We start from the raw sequence: 24489 nt of genomic DNA on the forward strand, positions 1-24489 counted from the left end.
TCTGACATGCCAATTTTGGGTCACTGATTTCCAGTCCCACCCTGCTCTTGTTTACGAGACACAATCTTAACACGGTCCTTAAGTTACATCAGGAGGCCTTTGTTTGGACCAACCCAGTCTCTCTCTCTTTTGCACCTCTTCTCATCTACATTTATGGTTATAGTGGCAAACTGTCCTGCAGTGGCTCAAAAGCGCGAGTACTGGCCTTAGGGCAGACTGTTAAGAAGCTGGGAACAAACCCCAAATGGGCTGTGAGTTCTATACTTAGATTTTAGCTGCCATGTATCTAGTGTAAACTCCTCAGGCATTTTAATAGCCTACTATGGAGCCACAGACAGTCCCCTTGGGTACTCTGGTCTATCTTGCTGCCCAGGCAAGCTTGCCTTTGTGATAGATCATCCCTTACATCAAAAGAAACCCCCACAACAATATTCAGGTTACTCCTAATCCCAAAGGACCGGTCACATATCCCAGATCAATGGCACTTTAGATCTTTTACCAAAGACAACACATGTAGCCAATTGTGGTGATGTGGGACTCACCCCTGCGGCGCCTCCTGCTGGCTGTCTCGGGGAATTGGCTCATCCAGCCTCTAGAGCACCCACTGCAGGCCAGTGTCCCGCTGCTGCTGGCCCCTCCCAGGACCCCAGTGCCCCTTTAACTGGGTGCTGCCCCTGACAGTACCCCCCCCAGTCTGGGTCTCTCCCTCCCAGGGAACCTCACCCACTATCCCCATCTCCTACTGCCAGTCATTGTCTAGCCCCCATGCCCTGGGGCAGACTGCAGTATCAGCCTACTCATCACCAGTCACCAGACATGGGTTTGGACCTGCTGCCTTTACCTACCCCTGGGCTGCTCTCTGCAACCCCCAGTACACATTGGCCTTCTGCTAGGCCACAGCCTGGGGCTTTCCAGGCTGGAGCCTCCCCAGCTCCTCTGCCTTTCCCCAGCCCTGCTCCACTCAGGTCTCTGCAGCCAGGTCCATCTCCTGCTCCAGCTCCTGACTCCCAGCCTCTTATATAGGGCCAGCTGAAGCCTGATTGGGGCATGGCCCAGCTGCAGCTGCTTCCCCAATCAGCCTAGTAGGTGCTTTCCCCTGCAACAGCCCTCTCCCAGGGGTGACTTTATACCCTCAGGGCAGGAGCAGGAGACCTCCCCGCTACATCAATCCTATAATAAACTAACTAAAGATTTATTAACTAAGAAAAAGAAATGCAAGTTATTTATAAGGTTTGAGCAGATAAATACAAACACACAAATGAGTTACAGTCATAGGTTTCAAAGAGTGACAGAAGCTGCTGTAATATGCAATCGCTATATGTGTTTTAGGGCTAAGCAGCTGGGGATCCCTTGCTTGTGCTTAGAAATCTTGCCCTCCCAAAGTCCAACCAGTATAGAGATCTAGTTTCTTCTTGTTAGGGATTTTGGGGGAGGGATAGCTCAATGGTTTGAGCATTGGCCTGCTAAACCCAGGGTTATGAGATCAATCCTTGAGGAGGCTACTTAGGGATCTGGGGCAAAAATTGGTCCTGCTAGTGAAGGTAGGGGGCTGGACTTGATGACCTTTTGAGGTCCCTTCCAGTTCTAGGAGATTGGTATATCTCCAATTATTTTTGTGGGGGAGGGATAGCTCAGTGGTTTGAGCATTGGCCTGCTAAACCCACCAATGTGAGTTCAGTCCTTGAGGAGGCCAATTAGGGATCTGGGGCAAAACATTGGTCCTGCTAGTGAAGGCAAGGGGCTGGACTCAATGACCTTTCAAGGTCCCTTCCAGTTCTAGGAGATTGGTATATCTCCAATTATTCCCTTTATTAAAATGATGAGATAATTTCACATGCCTGTCTCCAATTAGTGGGTGAGAGGTGTGGGAGGAGTGCAGTTGACAAAGTCTTTGTTCTTTGATGTGTCACAATGGCTTATTTGGTTTTACTGGGCCTTCTTGGTGGGCAGGACCGAAACGTTCTGTAGGAAGCCAGCATTTTACATTAGTTAAGGCTTCTTTCCTGATTGATGATTTACACAATTTCAGAGGATTATAATGCAAACACTTAATATCACCTTATAGCATGGGGTACAGATGTTATACGTGGGATTAATACACGCAGCGCACTACAAGCATTTCAGAAAGTCTAAACACATTTTTATAACTCTGATACCTACCTTAACAACGCTAACACAAAGGTGAGCCAGCCTGGTCTCCAGATGTGTGTTTCAGTGTTCAGTTGAGATCTAAGGGCCTTGTCATGACCAGGCACTTGGTCTGCTAACATCACATATGGACTTTTGTGACACTTTATAAACTTGTATCCACTTTCCCCACAGTCAGGTTCACAAGTGGGGTGGGGCTACCGGGCCCCAATTATCATGATAGGTCCCTCTCTGGTTTTTGACTGAAAATCTTCAGAAGGTCTCTGTTTTGTCCCCATGTGGAATGGGAATGTTTTTGGCATTTCTGAAGTTTCATTTCCCATCCAGCTCTACTCACAATCAGAGACCTTTTGCATTTTCCTTCCAGACTCCATTCTTTTTAGCTGGCTCTAGAAGAATACAGATCGTATCAGATACACTGAGCATGAGTCTTTGTCACTTCAATTCCCATGACTTCCTGAAGGCGCATGCTGGATAGAAGAGCTCCCAGCAAAACCACAAATTAAACCAAATTCACAGAGGTCAGTGTAACCCTCAGTAGGGTCCAGAACTTTGAAGCAGAGGAAATGCAAATGTTGAAATTGGCTCTGTCATGCACTTGGCTCCTGGATCTTGCTAGTGCTCTCTGAATGCCTTGATGTAAGTAGCTAGACATCCATTACCCTCACTGGCAGTTGCTCCTGCTTATGCTGGATCTGAACGTGTCCCATTTACTCTATTGCTGGAGAATACAGAGGAGGAAGATCAAAGTGTATCTATGAGCAGAGCCAAATCTGCATTTGAATCATAGAAGTATTTTGTCATTTGATGCCCATTTTGCTCCACTCATCCAACAAATTGTGTAATTAGCTGAGATCTATGGCTACAAGAGAGTTAAATGTGGCACTAAAGTTACAATGTGGAAATTTATCAGGGTTATGTTTAGCTAGAAACCTTGGAACCAGAGAGAGAATCACAACCGCTGCCTCTGACCTCAAAAATAAGCGTGATATGTGTGTTATGTTCTGAAGAGAGTAGAAATGTTTTGCCCTAATATCCTTTGAATTGAGTTTGCTAAGGCATTAAATGGAAAATGTAATTATGAGGATAAATTAGGAAGGAATATTGAGGCTTTTCAGATTGAACTTAAGGCCAGGAAAGATGCCAGATTGGTAAAACTGAAACGAAGAGCTATGCAAAAGTTTTTGGCTGTCAATACTTTGGTGTTGTTGAAAACTGCAGATTTGGCAATAGTGAAATGGTTCGTAAATTTCTATCAGTTTTGCTGAATTGTTCATTTAAAAAAATGTTTTGTTTTAACATTTTCTAAGAACGTAAGAACAGCCATACTGTGTCAGACCAAAGGTCCATCTAGCCTAGTATCCTGTCTTCCGACAGTGGCCAATGCCAGGTGCCCCAGAGGGAATGAACAGAACAGGGAATCATCAAGTGATCCATCCCCATCACCCATTCCCAGCTTCTGGCAAACAGAAACATTTTATTTTGGTTTGAAACAACTTTTAATTTAAATTGTTCCTTTAGTTTTATTTTAAAAGTTCAAAAATATTAAAAAATGTTCAAAATTTAAACAAAACATTTTCATTTTGTCAAATGAAACTTCTTTCGATTAGCCAACATTTTTGAAAATGTTCGATTCAGTCCAACTCAAAATGATTTTATTGATTGATCTTTTTCTTTTTCAAAATTGCCAATGAACAGAAAAATCCATTATTCACACAGCTCTAGGGACAAGCGAAATCCTCTAGCTTTTAGAGGTAGCAGCAGTGCCTCACAAATGCGCCTCAACCTTCATTTGGCTGGACTGCATCCAAGGTTGAAAAAGCAGTAGTTCTGTCCCTAGCATGGCTCATTGGTCTTTGGCCTAGCGTTCCAGCAAGGGAGCTGATTAGAAGGAAGCTGTCCTTAGATTTAGGCATGACTCATAGATGGAATCCCAAGACAGAAATAGGATGAAAAGCCGAGTTTGTCAGCCAGCTGTGTATTATTTACCTAGGCTTGCAATTTATTTTCGCTTAGTTAAACATAAATGCTTATAACATAAACTCATTTATTTAATAAAAAATCAGATGGCAAAGTTTCTAGAAAGTTGGTTAGCACAGAGCAAAACTTTTTAAAAGGCTTTTAAAATTAATTTTAATGGGTGAGAGAAGCCGGTTGAGCTTTCAGAATCAGCCAAGCGCCGACATAAAAGCTAACTCGTCCAGGGCTCATGCAAATGTTGAATGTTCACTGGAGTTTAAAATCTCTGGAGAATTATCTGCTATAGCTTTATAGCAGCCTAACATTCCTGTCAGAACAGATTTGCAAATGCTACAAGAGTCATGATGACCCATAAACCTAGCCAGAAACCAAAGCCGAAACATTGTACTCTGGGTCAAGTTATTCTCTTTAGTGGCTTCTTGTCTAAAACCTAGTTCATTGATTAACCTCCTCTCCCCCCCCCTTGATAAAATTTCTCACATGTACCTTTCACTTAGACTTACTAGGCCAGTTGAGGTATGTGAAGCAAAATACCAGCTGTTTACTGAGGGCCTGATCTGAAGCCCCTTCAAGTGAATGGAAAGATTCTCGCCGGTTTCAGTGGGCTTTGAATCATGCCCTAAAGAAAGAGTTGATTGGGGGACTGATTGGCTTGAAGAACTTGAAATGGGATACACAGCCTTTCACATCTAGGCTGCTGTAGGAAGCCAGCCCGGCTCAAGAGTGACTGAACAATGTTACTGTCTGATGTCAGCTGAGTGGCTTATGTGAATTTAGTTGGTGATCTTGTTTGGCAGGTGTCCACCTCAAAAGCACCATCACAACTGGCACTAAATAGTGGCACCCTTGTCAAAGCAGAGAGGCTCAGGCCTGAATGAGCCATGGAGAGGAATAGTAATTTCCCTCTTTCCTCAGAAGTGGTCAGCTTGGATGAAGGGGGAGGCACATGTGTAGGGTTGGTGTGGCGATGACAGCATGCAGTGGCACTATACCTGTTCTGTGAATGAACAGATTACTTTAATCTCCGGGTGCTGAGCCAGATCCAGTGAAGTAATCAAAAAGACTTTCATTGACTTTGGGTTTTGGAGAAGGCCCGAGAGAAAGTTTAGAAGTACTGCAAAATGTGCTCTTCTGCAGTATTTCAGAGAGGCTTTGTGCAAGTCATGTTCTGGCTGTGGAAGTCTCTTGAGGGATGTGATGGACACACCTATTGTTTGGGCCAATTAAAACCTGACTGGACGAACCACTGGGAAATTGACAGGACTATAAAGTAGATGATTTTTCCAGCTCTAACTTCTACAAGCCTGTGATTACTGCTTCTGGTCCTTACTCCAACAAGGTGGCCAATGATGTGGAATATAAAAAGAAAGTTTCAAAAATGCATATCAAAACTTTTTATAGCTGCACGGAGATTGGGGTTGGACTTGAATCCTGCATGGAGGCTAAGGTAGATTCTTATTTATCAGCAATATATTGTCCTTAGCCTGAGAAGAAGAGATGCAGTTCATGGCTATAAAACAGAAGGATATGAATATAACATAGCGGTCTTGTATCAAATACAATAGTCTAGGACTCAGAAGGTCTGGGATCAATTCCTGGCTCTGCCACAGACTCACTGTGTGACGCTGGGGAAATCATTTAGTCTTTTTGTGACTCAGCTCCCCATCCGCAAAATAGAAGTAACAATGCTTGCCTGACTCACAGCAGTGTTTTGAAACTACACTATTTAATAAATGTGAGGTGATCAAATACCATGGCAATGGATACTGTGTAAACACATAGGCAGACAGATATAATTATCTCTGTAATTTTTCTGTAAGCACCAAAATGTGATGCTGTTTCTTTTTAATTATATTTGCTAATTAGCAGTAAAACTGTTCACCATTTTCCTGCTTTTAAATTTGAACAAATGATAACATCATACATTTATAAAAAGTTGGAGGAAATGGAAGAGACAACCCTGTTATTACTTTGATGAATTAGGCACAAATACTGTATTATCATTAGACCTGTTTGAATGCTAGGAAGAAAATACTCATCACATAAATTATTCAGTGAAAAAACAGCAACGTTTGCTGATTGACAAATTTCTCAATTAGTATTTAGCTAGCTCTAATTATTACGATGACAGTGCAGTGGATGAGGATGACAAATATCTCAGTAAGAAGATTAAACAGTTATATGAAAAAAATATCTTCAACACTTGCACTAGCTAAGGCAAAATTACAAAGGTGATTTATTGTCAAGTTTCAGGGCATAAACGGATCACTAGCTGGGGTCAGGAAGAACTTTCTTCACTCTATTACGAACACGGGGGTTTTGATGACACATCTCTGCAAGGCATCTAGAATTGCACAGTATATCAGAGTAGGTGGACTGTAGCTCTCTGCTAGATGGTAGTTCCTATTTTCCTGCAGGATAGAGCATTGTCACAGGAGAAGTGTTCTGCTGCTGCTAAAGATGGGGAAATAAAAATAAAAATCCAGCACTGCATCATATTCATCTAAACGGTTCTGACTGTGTTTCTGTGCAGACTTTGGTTTTGTTCACAGCAAATGTATTCCTTTCACAGGTTTACTCTGCTGCATGGGATTTTACTGTGGTCCCCTGAGAGAAGAGAAAAACGATTTTAGCGTTCCATTAATCTACAAGATCTGGGCTTAGTCGGCTTTTGTGGGAGAGTGGCTAGTGGTCAGAGTGGGATGCTAGGAGCCAAGACTCCAGATTTCTGTTCCTCGCTTTACTACTGCCTGTGTCCCCTTTGGATAGTCACTTCATAATTTTGTACCTCAGTTTACCCATTTGTAACATGGGGGCAGCAACAGGGAAGTAACACCAGTTTGCCTCATACCTACAACCTACCTACTTACCTGCAGAAGTAGTGTGAGGCTTAAGTAATACATTTTTGTAAAACGCTTTGAGCTCTTCAGTCTATATACTCAGTGTAAAATACGATCGTGATTGTTATGATCCAAGTTGAATCTGACAGCAAACTGTCCAGTATAGCAACGATGGCACTGTATTGTTTGTCTTCAGTCCACTCTCTCCCCCACCACACACACATCCGGTGAAAAAGGACTTCTTACCCCATACAGCCTTTATAAACACTGCATAATTGACTCTCAGATTCTTATTCAAATCCCATTTTCAGACCCAACCCTTCCCTCTGGCCTATGACTCACCTAACCCTCTCTGTAATGAATCAATCAAGTCCTGTTCACTCAACTTTCTGCTTTTCCAGTGTTCATTCGCTCCCCCTGAAATGTGTTTAGTGTACTGTTTCCACAAGTGCCTTATCACATCTGCTGTGTGTACCCTGGAGCTTATTGCCACCTTAAACTGACACACTTTAATTACAGGTTCTGACTGATGGGCTGGTTTTTGTTCTTGTTTTTTGTACCTGTTCGGGCTGTTATACAGAAATATATTGCACCGAATTATACTATTGCATTAAACTTGCAGCTGCGGGTCTGCCGAATCAGTGATATCCTTAACACAAACGAGCCTAATTCTGCACTGCTTCACACCCTGCACAACCCTATTCAAGTGGATGGGGTTGTGCGAGGTGAAATCATGTCTGAGGGGCAGCTCCTCAGCTGGTGCAAATTGTCATCGCTCCATTGAGGTCAGTGGAGTTAGCACGATTTGCACCAGCTGAGGATCTGCCAGAGGATTTGGCTCTGTCACTGTCTGCGTACAAACACACAGACATGTCGACACACATCTTTAGGCTCGGATACATCCAGGTTAGTACCTCAGGTACTAGTGTCCAGGTTTGGACACTTCCCTCTGCATAAGAGGATGCTCACATGGCTCATGGCCCTACCAAATTCACGGTCCATTTTGGTCAATTTCAGGGTCATAGGATTTTAAAAATAGTAAATTTTATGATTTCAGCTATTTAAATCTGAACTTCATGGTGTTGTAATTGTAGCAGTCCTGACTCGAAAAGGAATTTGGGAAGGGTCACAAGGTTATTGGGGGTTGGGGGGCATGGTACTGCTACCCTTACTTCTACACTGCTGCTGGTGGGGTGATGCCTTCAGAGCTAGGTGCCCAGCTAACCAGTGTCGCTCTCCAGCTCTGAAAGCAGCGCAGAAGTAAGGGTGGCAATACTGCGACCCCTAAAAATAACCTTGTGACCCCCCCCTGCAACTCCCTTTTGGGTCAGCACCCCCAATTTGATAAATGCCGGTCTCCCCCATGAAATACTCTACAGATTTCACAGGGGGTGGGGGAGGCCAGACTTCACAGTCCGTGATTCGTTTTTCATGGCTGTGAATTTGGTAGGGCCCTACTCATAGCTTCTGCAGTGGCTCCTGTATCACCACTCCTCCCACACACCATATAGGATCTGCTGGCAGGTGAAGTGGGCATGGCACAGGGCTCCCTTAAGCACACGTTATCCTCTCTGCTGTTTGAGCTCCTGCAGCTGTTGATAGCTGCTGTGAATTATAACTGCCTACAGGTTGCTCTAATTAACACTAGGGATCGGACTTGATAGCCCCAAGATCTTAAATCTACCTTTGGCCAACCCCCAAATTCCATGGAGCATTGCTCCATTGAGGATCTCTGCATGAATCCTCACACTAAAGATGCTTACATACCATGGCCAGTCTGTCTATGGTCTCACATGGTGCCCATCACCATGATATCTGGATGGTAAGAAGAGTCGTAGAAATACTTTAGACACATTCCAAATAGATACATTTATGAAATTAGGTGTATGTTGCATACAGTGTCGACATGCCTGTTGAACTATTACATCAAAAGTTGCATTGATAGTGAAACACCCACACATTTTTGTCAAAAAGCAAAGAAGCATTTTCTGTTCTTGCTTTGGAGACTGCAGTGCATCTCCTTAGTGCAAAATTAATATGGAAATGGAGGAGACATTTTATTGTTATTAGGGTTTATAAGACTCCGGTTAGGCACATTCAATGTATTTAATCTGATTACATCATCAGCAACAGCATCAAAAGCCCCAAGCAGATGCTAATTTCCCAGTTGTGCATGCAAATGTGATCAAAGGAACCAAATGTGGATGGAGTATAAAATTTTTGTGCATGCCCACACACATACACACACACACACACACAACCAGCAACACTAGGGGAAGCAAATCAGATAAATGTGCATGAAAAGAGCTAGCAATCTGCCTAACCAGTAAAGCGTAAAGAGGAGAGAAGTTCCAGTTTGTGAAGGTTTTTAATTTTTTTTTAAAAATTTGGCTTCATTCTGGATCAGAGCAGAAACCAGCAATTTTCAAATTTTCCATGAATGAAAATTCTGAAAACAAAACATTGTTTTGGGTCATTGGAAACGTTTCATTTTGACAAAACTATTTCAATTTTTACTTTAAAAAATGTATATGATAGTATATCGTACCAAATAAAAAAAACAAAACAAAATGAAAAGTCGCTTCAAAATGAAAAAATGAAATGTCATTCCAACAAAGTTGAAATGGGTCAGTGCCCCATTGTTGGAACTTTTTTCAACTTTTGAAAATAAATTCCAGCAAAATCTACTCAAGGTCATGCAGCGTTTCAATTTCATATTCAGATGTAATATAGTTCTGTCAAAGTTTCTCTGACAAACGTTATCAACTACCATTTCTACGGACATTTAACATAAGAACAGGGAGGCCTGGGAGAGACTGTGTCCAAGCTGCGGAGAGACTGCAAAGACCCCAGGCAGGAAGTCCTGGGAAAAGGAAGAGAAACCTTGTATTCCGTGGACTTCGGAATGGACATTGTTTGGGGTAGCTGAGTTTTATTTGCATTGACTTTTATATTAATAAATGTAGTTGCCAATGAGGAGTATTTCTAACCATGTAAAAGCCTGAAGGGAAATTGTATTTGAACAATCCAAGAGGGGAAACTGAGGCAGGCTGCCTGAAACATGATCCTAGGCCATAAGGGTGCACATACCCAACACCATACACAAGAAAAAACAACTTGACTGAATGTATTCAGCCAGCAAAATGGACTGAAAATCAACCACAATAAGACAAATATCATGATCTTTAATATTGCCTCCCCATCACCAGTATGGATAGAGGATTATGTTCTCACCAATGTAGAAACATTCAGATGCTTGGGCGGCACCATCAGCCAGGACAGTGGAACAAGCCAGGACACCCAGAACAAAATCAATAAAGCCAGGAACACCTTCAGGAGCTTAAATACAGTCTGGAAATCACTCTTTCCCATGCTCCCCCCAAACACTGCCAACACACTCTTATCAACCTCTTGGCTCCAGTCTGAACCTGTGGAATTCCACTCCTGCCCCGTCGCAGTCTAGCACTGTAGACTCCAATTACCCACTGCACTCAACATCCATCCCTCTGCAGTTCGGCCCCGCTGAAATACAGTACCCACTGCACTGTACTCCAAAGAAGGTTGGATATGATCCCTGGACATATACACAAATTTTTAGCCGTGCTGGGACCCCGCCTCCTCCTGGGACCTTCTCTTCCACCACCACCCCTGAGTGCTGATGTGTTTTTTTGTTTGACTCTCTCCTCCGGTTGTTGATCTTTAATAAAATAATTGTGTTGGTTTGAAAGCAATCTTTATTCTATTAATTGAAAGCAAACAGAGGCCCGCAAAGCAACAGACAATTATCTTAAACTTTCGTATTGCATTGTGTGCACCAATCACAATCACCTCCTAGCACTGCACTCCCAAGCATAGCAACAAATATTGGTGGCTTTCAGCTTCAAATTGCTGCCTCAAGGCATCCCTGATCCTGATGGCCCTGCGCTGTGCCCCTCTAATAGCCCTGGTCTCTGGCTGTTCAAATTTAGCCTCCAGGTGCTGAGCCTCAGCAGTCCAGCCCTGAGTGAAGCATTCACTCTTCCCTTCACAAATATTATGGAGCATACAGCACATGAATATTGTCATCGGCCAGGTCCAGCTTCCCATATAGGCAGCGCCAGTGGACCTTTAACCGGCCAAAAGCATACTCAACAGTCATTCTGGACTTGCTCAGCCTGTTGAATCACTCCTTGCTGCTGTCAAGTTACCCTGTGTATGGCTTCATAAGCCACGTCATTAAAGGGTAGGTTGGGTCTCCCAGGATTACAATCGGCATTTCGACTTCCCCTACGGTGATCTTCTTGTCTGGGAAGAAAGTCCCTGCTTGCAGCTTCCTGAACAGGCCAGTGTTCCGAAAGATGCATTCATCATGCACCTTTCCGGACCATCCTGCATTAATGTCTGTGAAACGCCCATGGTGATCCACGAGCACCCAGAGAACCATTGAGAAATATCCCTTCTGATTAATGTACTCTGTGGCTAGGTGGTCTGGTGCCAGAATTGGATTATGCGTGCCATCTTTTGCCCCTCCGCAATTAGGGAAGCCTATTTGTGCAAAGCCACGCACAATGTCACACACATTGCCCAGAGTCATGGTCTTTTGGAGCAAGATGTGATTAATGGTCCTGCACACTTCCATCAACACGAGTCCAATGGTTGACTTTTCCACTCTGAACTGGTTAGCGACCGATTGGTAGCAGTCTGGAGTAGACAGCTTCCACAGAGCAATCGCCACTCACTTCTCCAGGGGCAGGGCAGCTCTCATTCTCATGTCCTTGTGCCACAGGGCTGGGGCGAGTTCATCACAACTCCCATGAATGTGGCTTTCCTCATCCAAAAGTTCTGCAGTCACCGCTCATCATCCCAGACAAGCATGATGATGTGATCCCACCACTCAGTGCTTGTTTCCCGAGTCCAAAAGCGGTGTTCCACTGTGGTCAGCAACTCCGTGAATGCCACAAGCAATCTCATGTCATAGCTAGTACCGTGCACATGACTTATGAGGAGAGGCTGAGGGAACTGTGATTGTTTAGTCTGCAGAAGAGAAGAATGAGGGGGGATTTGATAGCTGCTTTCAACTACCTGAAAGGAGGTTCCAAAGAGGATGGATCTAGATTGTTCTCAGTGGTACCTGATGACAGAACAAGGAGCAATGGTCTCAAGTTGCAGTGGGGGAGGTTTAGGCTGGATATTAGGAAAAACTTTTTCACTCAGAGAGTGGTGAAACACTGGAATGGGTTCCCTAGGGAGGTGGTGGAATCTCCTTCCTTAGAGGTTTTTAAGGTCAGGCTTGACAAAGCCCTGGCTGGGATGATTTACTTGGGAATTGGTCCTGCTTTGAGCCGGGGGTTGAACTAGATGACCTCCTGAGGTCCCTTCCAACCCTGATAGTCTATGATTCTATGAGATCAATGTCAAACTCCTCTTGCCTTTGTAGTTTAAGGAATAAGTCCACTGCCACTCATGACGTGTTAGGCGTTGGCTCCTGAATCCTGGCTCTGACCATTGGCTTTGTTTCTGCACCCACCCCATCTGGATCTAGCTCTAACTAGTAGGCTGGACTCTTGCTCCAACCATTAGGCAAGACTGCCCATGAACTGTTCACTTACACAAGGTCAAATGGTAGAACCAAGCTAAACCAGTGTCTGAGCAAAGAATTCATAGCAGAGCACTCTAGCAAGGTCTCAGATATCTAAGATTTAATTACTCTTACTAAATATGGTGCAGTACATTTGCTGGTACACTAGAGATTATACATAATTGAAACTAAACTACACTCTCCAAAATGGCACAGTACGTTATATGGTATAGATTCCCTGGTATTTTTATTGTTTGTTTATTTACTTATTCAAAACATATAATAATCTGTAAAGGGTTGAATTAGTCCAAACTGGCAATGTTCTATGGTACTGCACTTGAATCATCACAACCATTTTCTAAACTGTTTCAAGTTGTGGGGTCCATTATCAGAGTATATAAGGAAAACAGGCTGGTATGTAATAATGGGGAAAAGCAGTAGCAGCGTTTGATTCACTGCCGAGCTACTGAATGGAACGCTAAATGTATGTCGAATAAAGGGATAAGGATCTAGAATTTGATTTACAAGAGTTTCAACAAGTGGGAAGCTTTATCATTCCTTGTTCCTTAGCTGGGAACTGATTGATCCAGGAGCTAATGTTTACATCATGTGATCGGGGGCTAAGACTGCTGAATTCTATTTCCAGCCCAGCTACTGAATCATTGCGGATAGAATTCAGCTGTATGCTTAAAGCTTGTACAACATCTCAGCACAACCTAAATATCCCTAACGCCTGCACTGGGGCTTAAGCGCTGTAAAGTTCTTTGTGCTGGCCCTAAGCATAGGGCTGAATTTTGCCCAGTGTTAACATGTGCCTGTGTGCATCAGTTTACCCACCCGTAACATGGGAATACAAATACCTACCAACGTCATGGATGATCCTTAATTAAGGTCTTCCACAATGGTCTTCCTTCCTCACTGACATGGAGTAAGTAGTTCCTTGTTCCATGAGTAGTCATGTTAGTTATGTGGGCCACGTTGTGCCATCAGTTTTTAAACAGCGCTCCTGATTGAAAGTGAAGAGAAGGCTGGTCTTGTTGTTAAAGTAACTAGATGGCAACTCAGGAGATCTGGGGTCAATTCCCTGCTCTGCCACAGATTCCTGGGGGGCCTTGGGGAAGTCATTTAGGGCCAGATTTTCAAAAGTGCTCAGCTCCCCCAGTTGATCTCTCAGAACCTCACAAGTGATCTGTGATCTTTTTCTATCTGTAAAATGGGGATATAAGACTTCCTTTCTCCTGTCTTGTCTATTTAGACTAAGGCTGTGTCTACACTGGCACTTTTGTCAGTCTAAGTTATGTTGCTCAGGGGTGTGAAAAAACACCCCCCCGGCTGACACAAGTTGCACTGACAGATGCACTAGTGTGGACAGCTCTATGTTGGCAGGAGACACTCTCCTGCCAACAGAGCTACCGCCGCTCGTTGAGATGGTTTAACGATGTTGACGGGAGAGCTCCCTCCCATCAGCATAGAACAACTGCATGGGAGAGCTTACTGCGGCACATCTGCATCGGTACAGCCGTGCCACTGTAAGATCTCTAGTGTAGACACGGTCTCAGTTCTTCAGGTTAGGGACTGTCTCTTAAGATGTCATTACACAGTGCTCACCACAATGGGGCCCTGGTCTCTGTTTCTCTTAACGCTGCTATAATACCCATAATAATAAGATATTGAACAGTGTTGTTATGAAATCCAGTTAGCCACTATCAGAAGGAATACTGGGTACAATTTCTTTCAGTGCTTGACAAAGCAGGGTTCTGTCTTCCCTGGATTTATGCACAAGTCAGTGTTGATGGAATATGATGGCTTTTCTGTCTCTTAAATCTCCAGGGTACAGCCCATTATTCAAGTTTAGAGTTTTCAATCTCTTCACTGTTTTAGCATATGGAATAGCTAGTGCCAGTCCAGGAATGGAAAGCAAAAGTGGGGGCGGGAAGACTGGGCATTGTTGAATGAATCATTTTGTCTGAGAGGCCAGGCAGAAGGAAGGTATAAGACGCTCTTATAGAAGACAAACAAACAAGAAATGTCACATAAGTCAAGGGAACTGTTTTTTAGTGTTTTTTTAATATGCTTCTGTTCTGGTAAATACAGAGTTGGAACAGATTATTCTTTTTACAGAGCTTGCATTGTAATTAGGCAAGTGGGTACAAATAAATCAACTAAGTAAAATAGTTTCCAGACTAATTCTAAGATTGGCCTGCTAAACCCAGGGTTGTGAGTTCAATCCTTGAGGGGGCCACTTAGGGATCTGGGGCAAAAATCAGTACTTGGCCCTGCTAGTGAAGGCAGGGGGCTGGACTCGATGACCTTTCAGGGTCCCTTCTAGTTCTATGAGATAGGTATATCTCCATATATTATATTATATTATATATAAGATGTAGCTAAGGTGATGGAAGAGATTTTTTTGGTTGCCATTGACACAACTTAGTGCCTTCAACAACAACTTGGTTGGTAAGTGTTATTGGTCTAACCCAAACAACAGTGCTGGTGGACTTCTGTCTAGATTTCATCACCAACGTATCTGCTTGTGTGCTGTCAAACTGGGGATTGAACTGGGAACCTCCAGAGCTGAATCAGCTGCTACAATTTGAGCTGAGGGTTAGCTTGGGGCTGTAAGATTCTTAAATTCCAAGGTCAGAAGGGGCCATTGTGATAATCTAGTCTGACCTCTGACAGGCCATGGAACTCCCCACAAATAATTCCTAGAGCAGATCTTTTAGAAAAACATCTAGTCTTGATTTAAAAATCATCAGTCATAGAGAATCCACCACGAGCCTTGGTAAGTTGTTCAAATATGAATTAATTTCACTGTTAAAAATTTCCCTTATTTCCAGTCTGAATTTGTCTAGCTTTAACTTCCAGCCACTGGATTGTATTATACCAGTCTCTGCTATATTGAAGTTCCCCCTGATCCTTATAGACTGTAATCAAATCTCCCCTTCACTTTCTCTTTAAATTAAACAGATTGAGCTCTTTGAGTCTATCATTATCAGGCATGTGTTCTAATCCTTTAATCAGTCTCATGGTTCATCTCTGACCCCTCTCCAATTTATCAGCATCCTTCTTGGGTTGTGGGCACCAGAACTGGATGCAGAATTCCAGTCATACCACTGCCAAAAACAGAGGTAAAAATATCCTCTATACTCCTACTCAAGAGTCCTCTGTTTATGCATCCCAGGATTGCATTAACTCTTTTGGTCACAGCATCATATTGGGAACTCATGTTCAGCTGATTATCCACCACGACCCCCACATATTTTGCAGAGTCACTGCTTCCCAGGTAGAATTCCCCCCCCCTCTACTGCAAGTATGGCCTACATTTTTTTGTTCCTAACAACTCATATCCAGAGATCATCATGGACAGGGGGGCTATAACTTACATTCACCAATGGGTTACACGTGCCTGATTTGTTTCATCTCCTTTTCATTAAGGGTCCCAAAAGGGCACAAATAATGAGTTAGTTGGACTATTTAAAGGCAAGAGGCATCACTTTGAAATTCACATGTGAATTACAGAATGAGCAGATCCCAGTTACCCCTGAAGTCAATACTGCTCTTGGAAAACTGTGGGCCAAATTCAGAGACAAAGTTTCAAAATGGCATCAGTTAGGTGTAATTACACTGGGACTCCTCTATCTTCCAGTTCTCTTGGACTCAGTTGCAGTGTTAGAGACTCTAAATTGATGTAATTTACATGCTGAGGAGCCATTAGAAAACACAAGGCTGTATAAGCGGAAGTAGGGAGTACCCTACTTTAACTAAATTCATTCTTGCATCTTCCTATTAGTTGCCTCTCTTGCTATGTTCCTCTCTTCTAGTCTCACACCATGGCTGAAACTCATCCTTGTGTGGATTGCCAATGTAAGGCCTATGCACCACTTGAGTCCATGCTACAGCCTTATTTTGAGCATTGAAGTGATACATGGGACTTCTGCTGGCCCTCTTCACAGGGATGAATTTGACCCCATGAGATTTACAACAACTTAGATCCCCTTAGACTCACTTATGTTCAGTAGGCCTAACTCAGCTGCTGAGTAATGGGGGTCTGTAGGGGGAATGTTACACATTGCTAAGTGAATGGGAGTCCAGTTGTGTCTAAGGACCTCTTTCTTCTCTCCTTTACACCTATATTTCACTGGGGTCATTCTGTTCATGTCAATGGACTTCTTGTCTTTAGCAACATGAGAGAAAAATCTGACTGGAAGGGGTTGGCAGAAGACACCAGCTCTTGCTTTGATAAAGTCACAGAAGCCTCACATCTCCAATCATTCAGACCATTTTTTGCCATCTAAGGATCAGAATACCATCCCTGGAAGTAGATAAAGAATCATCTTACAGGGCATTCCAAGCTGCATCAGTGGGAGAGCAAGGGTCCATTTAATTTTCGAAGTCAGTCTGGTGTCACTAGCTAATACCAAAGAAGGAAGAGAAAAAAAATGATTTGTGTGAAGTGTTTTAAAATCTATAAGTTGCATTTCATGTTCATTTGTCACCTTTAGGAAAAGCAAATAAAGTTTCTGCCTTTTCAGGGAGGGGGTGATAAATGGGTGCCTTGTGTTTGGTTGTTGGAGCTTGTGTCGACTCTATTGACTTTCTGCGAAAAAAACCACAATTCATCTGAAGCATCAGCAAGTGCTGCCTGTGCTCACTGTGCCTGGTATGAGTAAACGGGTTCTGAGTGCTTCTGGGCACTGATCTGAGCAGAAAGTAATTATCTTTGCTGAGGGAAGCTGAGTCCTCACATATGCTGGCTCTTCGTTCCACCTGGACGTAGATAGAAAAAACAGCAATGCCAAGACCCATTTAACAAAGGTCTCCCTCTGGAAATGGGAATATTTTTGGATATCGCTTTCACTTTTTTGTAATCATTTTTAGTAGCTCAACTTGATGGGAAGATGGGATAGTCGATTATGTAAAAGGAAATTTTGAAGATTTAAAAACTATGGCCAAAGTCATCACATCAGAATTACCCAACTGGATGTGACCCTGTGTTCCATTCCGATTATTGTTTTTGCTTTGAAGTAAGGATGGAGGCTCCCCATCACAGACCACATCCTCACTCTGCAAGGTGATGTGCAAACACATAACCCAAAGGTAGTCCCTGCCCTGAGGACTTTGCAATGTAAGCACTCCAGGATCCTTTCTCCAAATGCTTCAAAAGAAGATACAAGAAATCATGAAGGGGGCAGTTATGAAATAACGTGGCCATACGGGCAGTTTCTTCCTAACTTCCTCAGGGAGAGGTTAGCTTTACTCCCTGGATCATTAGGTTTTACACTCCATTCAAATTATGACGTGTTTTATTATCGTTGGTGGGTTTTCTTCAGTTTTGTGTGTGTTTAATGCTGCCCAATGAAAGTGTGGATGCCTTCATAATGTCTATTCTCAGGTGAGTGGGGTCATACTGTGCCTGAGAGCAGAATTTGGCCTTCTGTACGTCAAAAAAAAGTCCAATTTGTGTTACTAAAAACACCTTAGATTATCCAGACAAGAATTTTAAAAATCAAGTGTACTTGCCTACATTTGTTAACCATTCACATTTCTGTCACTTTGGAAAATAAAACTAGACCAATCTCTCTGTCTCTCCCCTGTCCCACCCCTGCCTTCCTACCCCCCCCCCCCTCCTGGTTTCCAGTCAGTTTCACTTTCTAGTTCTCATGCTTTAGCTGCTGTCTTTGGGCTCCTAGCTCTGACTATTTACATGCAAAAATGTTGTAACCAAGTTTGCTTTCAAATTTCTGTGTAAGCAGCTTGGGGTTCTGATTCCACTGTGCATGGTGACTGTGTTGAAGATGTCACCTTAGGGGATTCTAATTTGTTTTGTCTTCTTAAAATGAGGTTGTAACAGGGTTCACTCACCACTGTGGCGCCTCCTGCTGACTGTCCTAGGGATTAGCTCTGTTCACCACTGCACCCTTCTCTGGTGATGCCTTGCTGCCATCACTCCTGCTCTAGGATGCATATCTCTCCAAGGATCGCAGCGTCCTCTTCAGTGACACAGCCCTCCGGCTGTGCCGCACACTGTGCTCCCCCACCTGCAAGTCCGCTGTTCAGCCACTTCCCTTAGGGGCTATTGCAGCGAATTGTCTGGCCACTTCCTCCTGGTTCCAGCATCCTCTTTGCCCTTGCCTCAGGGTCTCCGCCTGCAACACCCCAGCAGCCAGCCAGGAGCTGTCTGTCGCTCCCCCGGTCCCTGTTAGCAGCACTGCTCTGTCCAGGGTGCTGGCAGTTCTCTCAGCCTCCGGAGAGACAGTTCTTTCTCCCTGAGCTCCCAGCAGAGAACTGCCTTCCTCTGCCCTGCAGCTCCCTTCAGCCCTTCTCTGACTGGCTGTCTCCTGCGCAGCCTCCCTAGGGCTCTATTAACCCCTTATAGCCCAGTGTGGGGCACGCACCCCATCACAGAGGTCTTGTACAGGGGGTGATGATGTAGAAACCAAGGACAGAACAATATAAATCAAGGAAGGATGATCTGGTGGTTAGAGCACTAGCCTTGGGAAAGCTAGGTTCAACTCTCTGCTCCACCAGAGATTTCCCGGTGTGACATTGGCTAAATTACTTAGCTTCTCTGTGCCTCAGTTTCCCATCTGTAGAATGGGGTAATAGCAATACCCTGCCTCATGGAGGTGTTCTGAAGATAAATATATTAAAGATTGTGAGGTCAGGTGCGCAGATACTATGGGAATGGGGGTCATATAAGTATCTAAGATAGAAGAATGTGAGACTGGAACTGAGCTTGGCTAACAATGTGTAGCCCAAGGTCCAGTGTGCCTCAACAGCAGCCCTGGGAACTACAAGTTGTGCACTACAAAATGGGGCATGTTGGGAGAACTTCTGGGTTCCTGCCAGGATGTAACCTCTGCCCCCCGCCCGCAGGAGGTCTCAGCACTGGCTGAGCTGGGAGCACGTAGCGGGCAAGCAGAGAGGAGGCTGCTGGCCTGTAATCCTGTTCTATGTTCTTTACAGAATGAAGCCTTGTTCCTGGTGGTTTGTCTGAGTGGGTCTGGTCTGAGGTGAACACACAACGCAGAGCACACAAAGGAGCCTCAGGCCCAGTTCCCCAAAGCTGTGTAAATAGTTGCAAGGCAGGCTTCCCCTATGTGGAACAGCCTCATACTGGGGCCAGTGAACGGGGGGAACAAACGTTCCTGAGAGTCACAATCCAAAGCCCATTGAAGTTGATGGAAAAACTCATTAACTCCAATGAGCTTTGGATCAAGCCACTGATTTGCATTTATTTATGCTCTAGTTGCTCTAGTACAATTAGTGTTCTGCTGTGTGATCTTTCCAAATACCAGCATAAACAATGTTTCTTTTTCAGTGCATAAACTCACACAAGAATAGAGAATCCATCGTGCCTGTTGATACGCTTAACCGTAGTTGTATTGTCACAGAAATGACGTTGGGAGAATGAGGGAGACAGTCTGGGTGGTTTGGTCTGAGAAACAAAGATAGCGGATGATCTGTGAATTTCCATTTTAATAGTAATTCTTTTTGTATGCCAGCCATTATGAAGTCTCTACCTTAGGATAATGAATGTTATTGTTTCTAATAAATATAATAATACTTAGTTCATATCTAGTCCTTTTCATCAGTAGATCTCAGGGCACGTTACAAAAGGAGCTATCATTTCCCCCCATTTTACAAACGGGGTGCTGAAACAGGGAGCTGATGTCATTCGTCCAAGGTCACAAGCGGGACAATGGCAGAATCCCAGTCCAATGAGCTATCCGCTAAGCAACACTGCCATGCAGTATTGCATATTTAGAGGATTACCTGTCATCCATCTAGAAATGCAGAACATCGTCTATGTATATTACATACGTATACACACGGATATGCATATCTGGACTAAAATATCTATATCTGCTGTATCCATCTAGATCTTTATGGTGTCTCCTTTTATTGTTAGCGATCTTTGTGTTACACGATGTCTCGTGGGGCCCCCACTCCCACCCCTTCTTTGTGACTCTGCCTGCCTTTTATTACTGAATGGTGGGTGGGGGAAGAGAGAGAAATTCTGATATGCCTGAACACAGATTAAAATTCCCACTGTGAAATGCTAGATGCTGTTCCTTTCAGTTTGGCCTTGTCTAGGAGCTGATTCGTGCCTGGCATTTTCAGAGACAGTAAACTGTGTATTTAAAAATGGCACTAATGATACAGATCTTTAATCCCGTTACAGGCAAGCGGCTTTCAAAGCTTTGTGTGTTCACCATTTGTGGTGCCTCCTACTCTATTCCTTTGTGACACTGCTTTTTTCTCTTGCGGGAAGACGAAAGTCATTCCCTTTGTAGTTCTCAAACCTATTTCCTTCATGCAGAGATTCTCACACTTCTCTCTGATTCATCAGCAATACAGACCAATTAATAAGTTAATTGGTGGCGAGTGGCCATTTGTAGAACTACAAGCCAGATATCTATTGTATTTCCAGAGCTAGCACCCTTGGACTAAGCTAAAGGAGCAACTTCACTGAGCAGAGACTGTTTCTCATACCTTACTGAAGCCATAATTCACAGTATCTTGGAAATTAGAGATGGAAAGAACCCAGTGGGTTACCAAACATCCCCCAGCTACAGCAAGATTACTCCCTGCAGACAGCCAGGTTCTAAAATCTCAAGCAATGAAACTTCCTGCCACCTTCTATCTTCAGACTATTCTGCAATCTAACAGATTCCGCCGCTGGGAATTATTTTCAATTTCCTTTTTTTTTTTTGCAGTCTACATTTTCCTTTGCTGATGCAACATGTGTGCACACCGTGTGTTGTCTGCCTCCTCTGATGACTAGGTCTCAAAAAGGATAGCAACTAGCTGTTGCTGTTAACCTTAGCAAAGCTTTGGGGTTGGCTGTCCCGGGTTCAGATCTTGTTAATGATCACAAAGGGGTTGTTGGACTTAACTTTTAACCTTTTGTAATTAGTTATGCTCATTCTAAGTCAGGGGTGACCAACCTGTGGCTCCAGAGCCACATGCGGCTCTTCAGAAGTTAATATGTGACTCCTTGTATAGGCACCAACTCTGGGGCTGAAGCTATAGGTGCCAACTTTCCAATGTGCCAGGGGGTGCTCACTGCTTAACCCCTGGCTCTGCCACTGGCCCTACCCCCACTCCACCCCTTCCCGTCCCCTCACCTGAGCCTGCCATGCCCTCACACCTCCTCCCCACCCAGAGCCACCTCCACACCATGAAACAGCTGATTGGGAGGTCTAGGGAGGGAGGGGGAGGCGCAGATTGGCAGGGCCGCTGGTGGGTGGGAGGCCCTGGGAGCGGGGGGCTGGGAGCTGATGGGAGGCTGCTGACATATTACTGTGGCTCTTTGGCAATGTACATTGGTCAATTCTGGCTCCTTCTCAGGCTCAGGTTGGCCACCCCTGTTCTAAGTGATCCCACTGTCTATTTGATTGCTACATACTTCAGATACACGTTCACAGTTATCATATATGGCTTTACTTTCCAGAAGGTTGGTCACCATTGGTTTGTTCTAACAGGTTTGCTACACTTGAGTTGTGTAGTCTGGTTTTTATACTGTCACTAAAATGCATCAGTTTTCGCTGTGTTTACCTACAAGTCCTGGCTGTTTCCTCATCCTTCCGTTTGACTCCTCTCTAACTAACTGTGACTATTCCATCCATACAGATTATGTTGCTGACTGACCCAGAGATTGAGAGCAGTTTACTGATTAGCTCTGACGAAGGGGCCACGTATCAAAAGTACCGTCTGAACTTCTACATCCAGAGCCTGCTGTTCCACCCCAAACAGGAGGACTGGATTCTGGCATACAGTCTCGATCAGAAAGTAAGAAAAGATTTTGTGACTTTCTTTACCAATGATGTGGCGTTCTCCCTCCCAAGGGCCTAGACAAACATTTAGTGCTTGCTTTTTCTAGAGGGCCTCTGTTTCTGCACGCACCATAATTACGACTTCATTTACAGATCTGCAAGGTCTGTGACTATAAATCAGGTTTTTACCGGCGTATGTCAAGTTTGGTAACATTTGCACCCTCAATGATCATTAATTGTGGGGAGTTGTTTGAGGGGAACAGGGTTGTGCTCACAAACAAGGAAAGTGGGTTTAGTGGTTGGCTCCAGATTAGACCCTTCATTGTGTTCTCTTCTTGTTAACTAATGTTGCCAGGACAGTAGCCTTAATAATGTGTGAAGCTGTTCAGTATAAGTACTTGGATAATGGTACACAATATGGATGTATTTCTTGACACTCAAAACAAATGGTGGTACCCTCCTTGCTTCAGAATAACATACAGTTCTTCTTGCTCCTGCCTGCTTGGCACATTATAAACCAGATGTTGATTGTCCAAGGAAGAAAATAAGTGAATTGAATTCCTTTTGGAGTCTGCTTCTGTTGGTGCAGATCATGTCATGGCTACAGAAACATGCCCTAGCATTTCAAAAGCATCTAGTGCTTTTGGGTACCTCAATTTTTGGATCAACTTGAGACCCCTTAAAGGGTCCTGATTCCCCCAGTAATTTCTGAAAAAACAAAGCTTCAATAATTGCTAATCTTGGGCCTGATAAATATTTAAAATTGGACATCTTGACAGACAGTGCTTGGTGTGCCAATCTAAATCTCAGTCCTGTACGGGGGTTCACTCACCACAGGAGCACCTCCTTGTGGCCAGGTGTGGCACAGCAGCTGACTTTCACTCTGGCAACCCCCTGCTGACAGTCACGACTTCGCTGTGGTGGTCTCTGCTCTGTACCTTGGACCTCCACCCCGGTCATGATATTAATGTCTGCCCCTTTGCGGGTAACAAAGTTCAACAAACAAAAGTCCAACGGTTAATTCCGAGACCTTGTGTCAGGTCTCTGGCCCCTGACTCTGGGCTCATGCCACTTTGCCAGTGACTGGTAGGGGAACCCAGGCCCTCCTTACACTGGGTTCAGCCCAGGGACCCTTACTGTCAACCTAGGTTTGCAGTGTCCCATCCCTAGCTGCTATTTCCCCGGGCTTCTTCCGACCCAGCCTCTCTCAGGCTTTCTTCCATGCAACTTCTCTGGGTTGATCCTTCTTTCAGGGCTGGAATCCCAGCGCTTATTCTCCACCCTGGATTTCCTCCTCACCACTTCTCCATTTCCAAGGAGTGACTGCAGACTCCCGACCTGCAGCCCCCTTCTGCTGCAAACTTCCTCTCGTTATAACCACCAGCCTGCTCCTGCTCACTTGGGCTTCATGATCAGTCAAGCCTGGCTTTCCCTCCAGATGCACCCAGGGAACAGAACTGGTTTCTCAAGTCCACATTAACCCATTCAGGGATTGTGTGGGGTACATAGCCCATCATAAGCACCTTCCATTCAAGACTTTCAATGTGGTTTACAAACATAAAAGAATTAATCCTCCCAATACTTGTATGATGTGTGTAGGTATATATTATTATTGTGAGCTTGAGGAAATGGTGTCTTGGGGCTGGTTTCCACTGGACCTAGCTACATTACTCAGGGGTGTGAAAAATCCATCTCCTTGAGCAATGTAGTGAAGCTGACCTAAGTCCCTGTGTAGACAGAGCTACGTCAAGGTGAAGGTGGATTACTTAGACTGACAGAAGAGCCCCTCCCATCAGTGTAGGTAGTGTCTACTTACCTACCGCTGTAGCATTTCACATGTAGACGAGTCCTTAGGGTTGCTAAATGACTTGCCTAAGGTCACTAACGAAGCTTAAGAAAACATCAGGAATAGATGTTAAGACCTGTGCTTAACCAGAAAACCAACGTCCTTCCAAGGTTGTAGCCTAATGTCCATACAAAATTAAAATTTGAGTAAATATATTCTGCCTACCTACATTTCCTCTGTAGTCTCAATCAGATACGGTGTTCCTCACTTGACTCCTTTCTTAAACGGTTGTTATAGTGTGTGCTGTAGCCGTCTTCCATCCAAGGTTTCATTCTAGTGGTAGCTGAAATGCTTCCTGGATACTGTATATGTAAAATAGGAAGAGCCAAAATTCTGCCC

At 44.1% G+C, this 24489-nt stretch overlaps 1 protein-coding gene across 1 annotated transcript in view; it reads left to right on the forward strand.

The window, feature by feature from the left end:
• SORCS1 (sortilin related VPS10 domain containing receptor 1) overlaps nt 1-24489 on the forward strand; it is a 430514-nt gene that overhangs the window by 253607 nt on the left and 152418 nt on the right. The window contains exon 5 of the mRNA XM_045024608.1: nt 22162-22320. Coding sequence (XP_044880543.1) covers nt 22162-22320 — 159 coding nt within the window. The remainder of the gene's footprint in view (nt 1-22161; nt 22321-24489) is intronic.

The sequence above is a fragment of the Mauremys mutica genome, chromosome 7, assembly GCF_020497125.1.
Source record: "Mauremys mutica isolate MM-2020 ecotype Southern chromosome 7, ASM2049712v1, whole genome shotgun sequence".
In the NCBI taxonomy this organism is placed as follows: Eukaryota; Metazoa; Chordata; order Testudines; family Geoemydidae; genus Mauremys; species Mauremys mutica.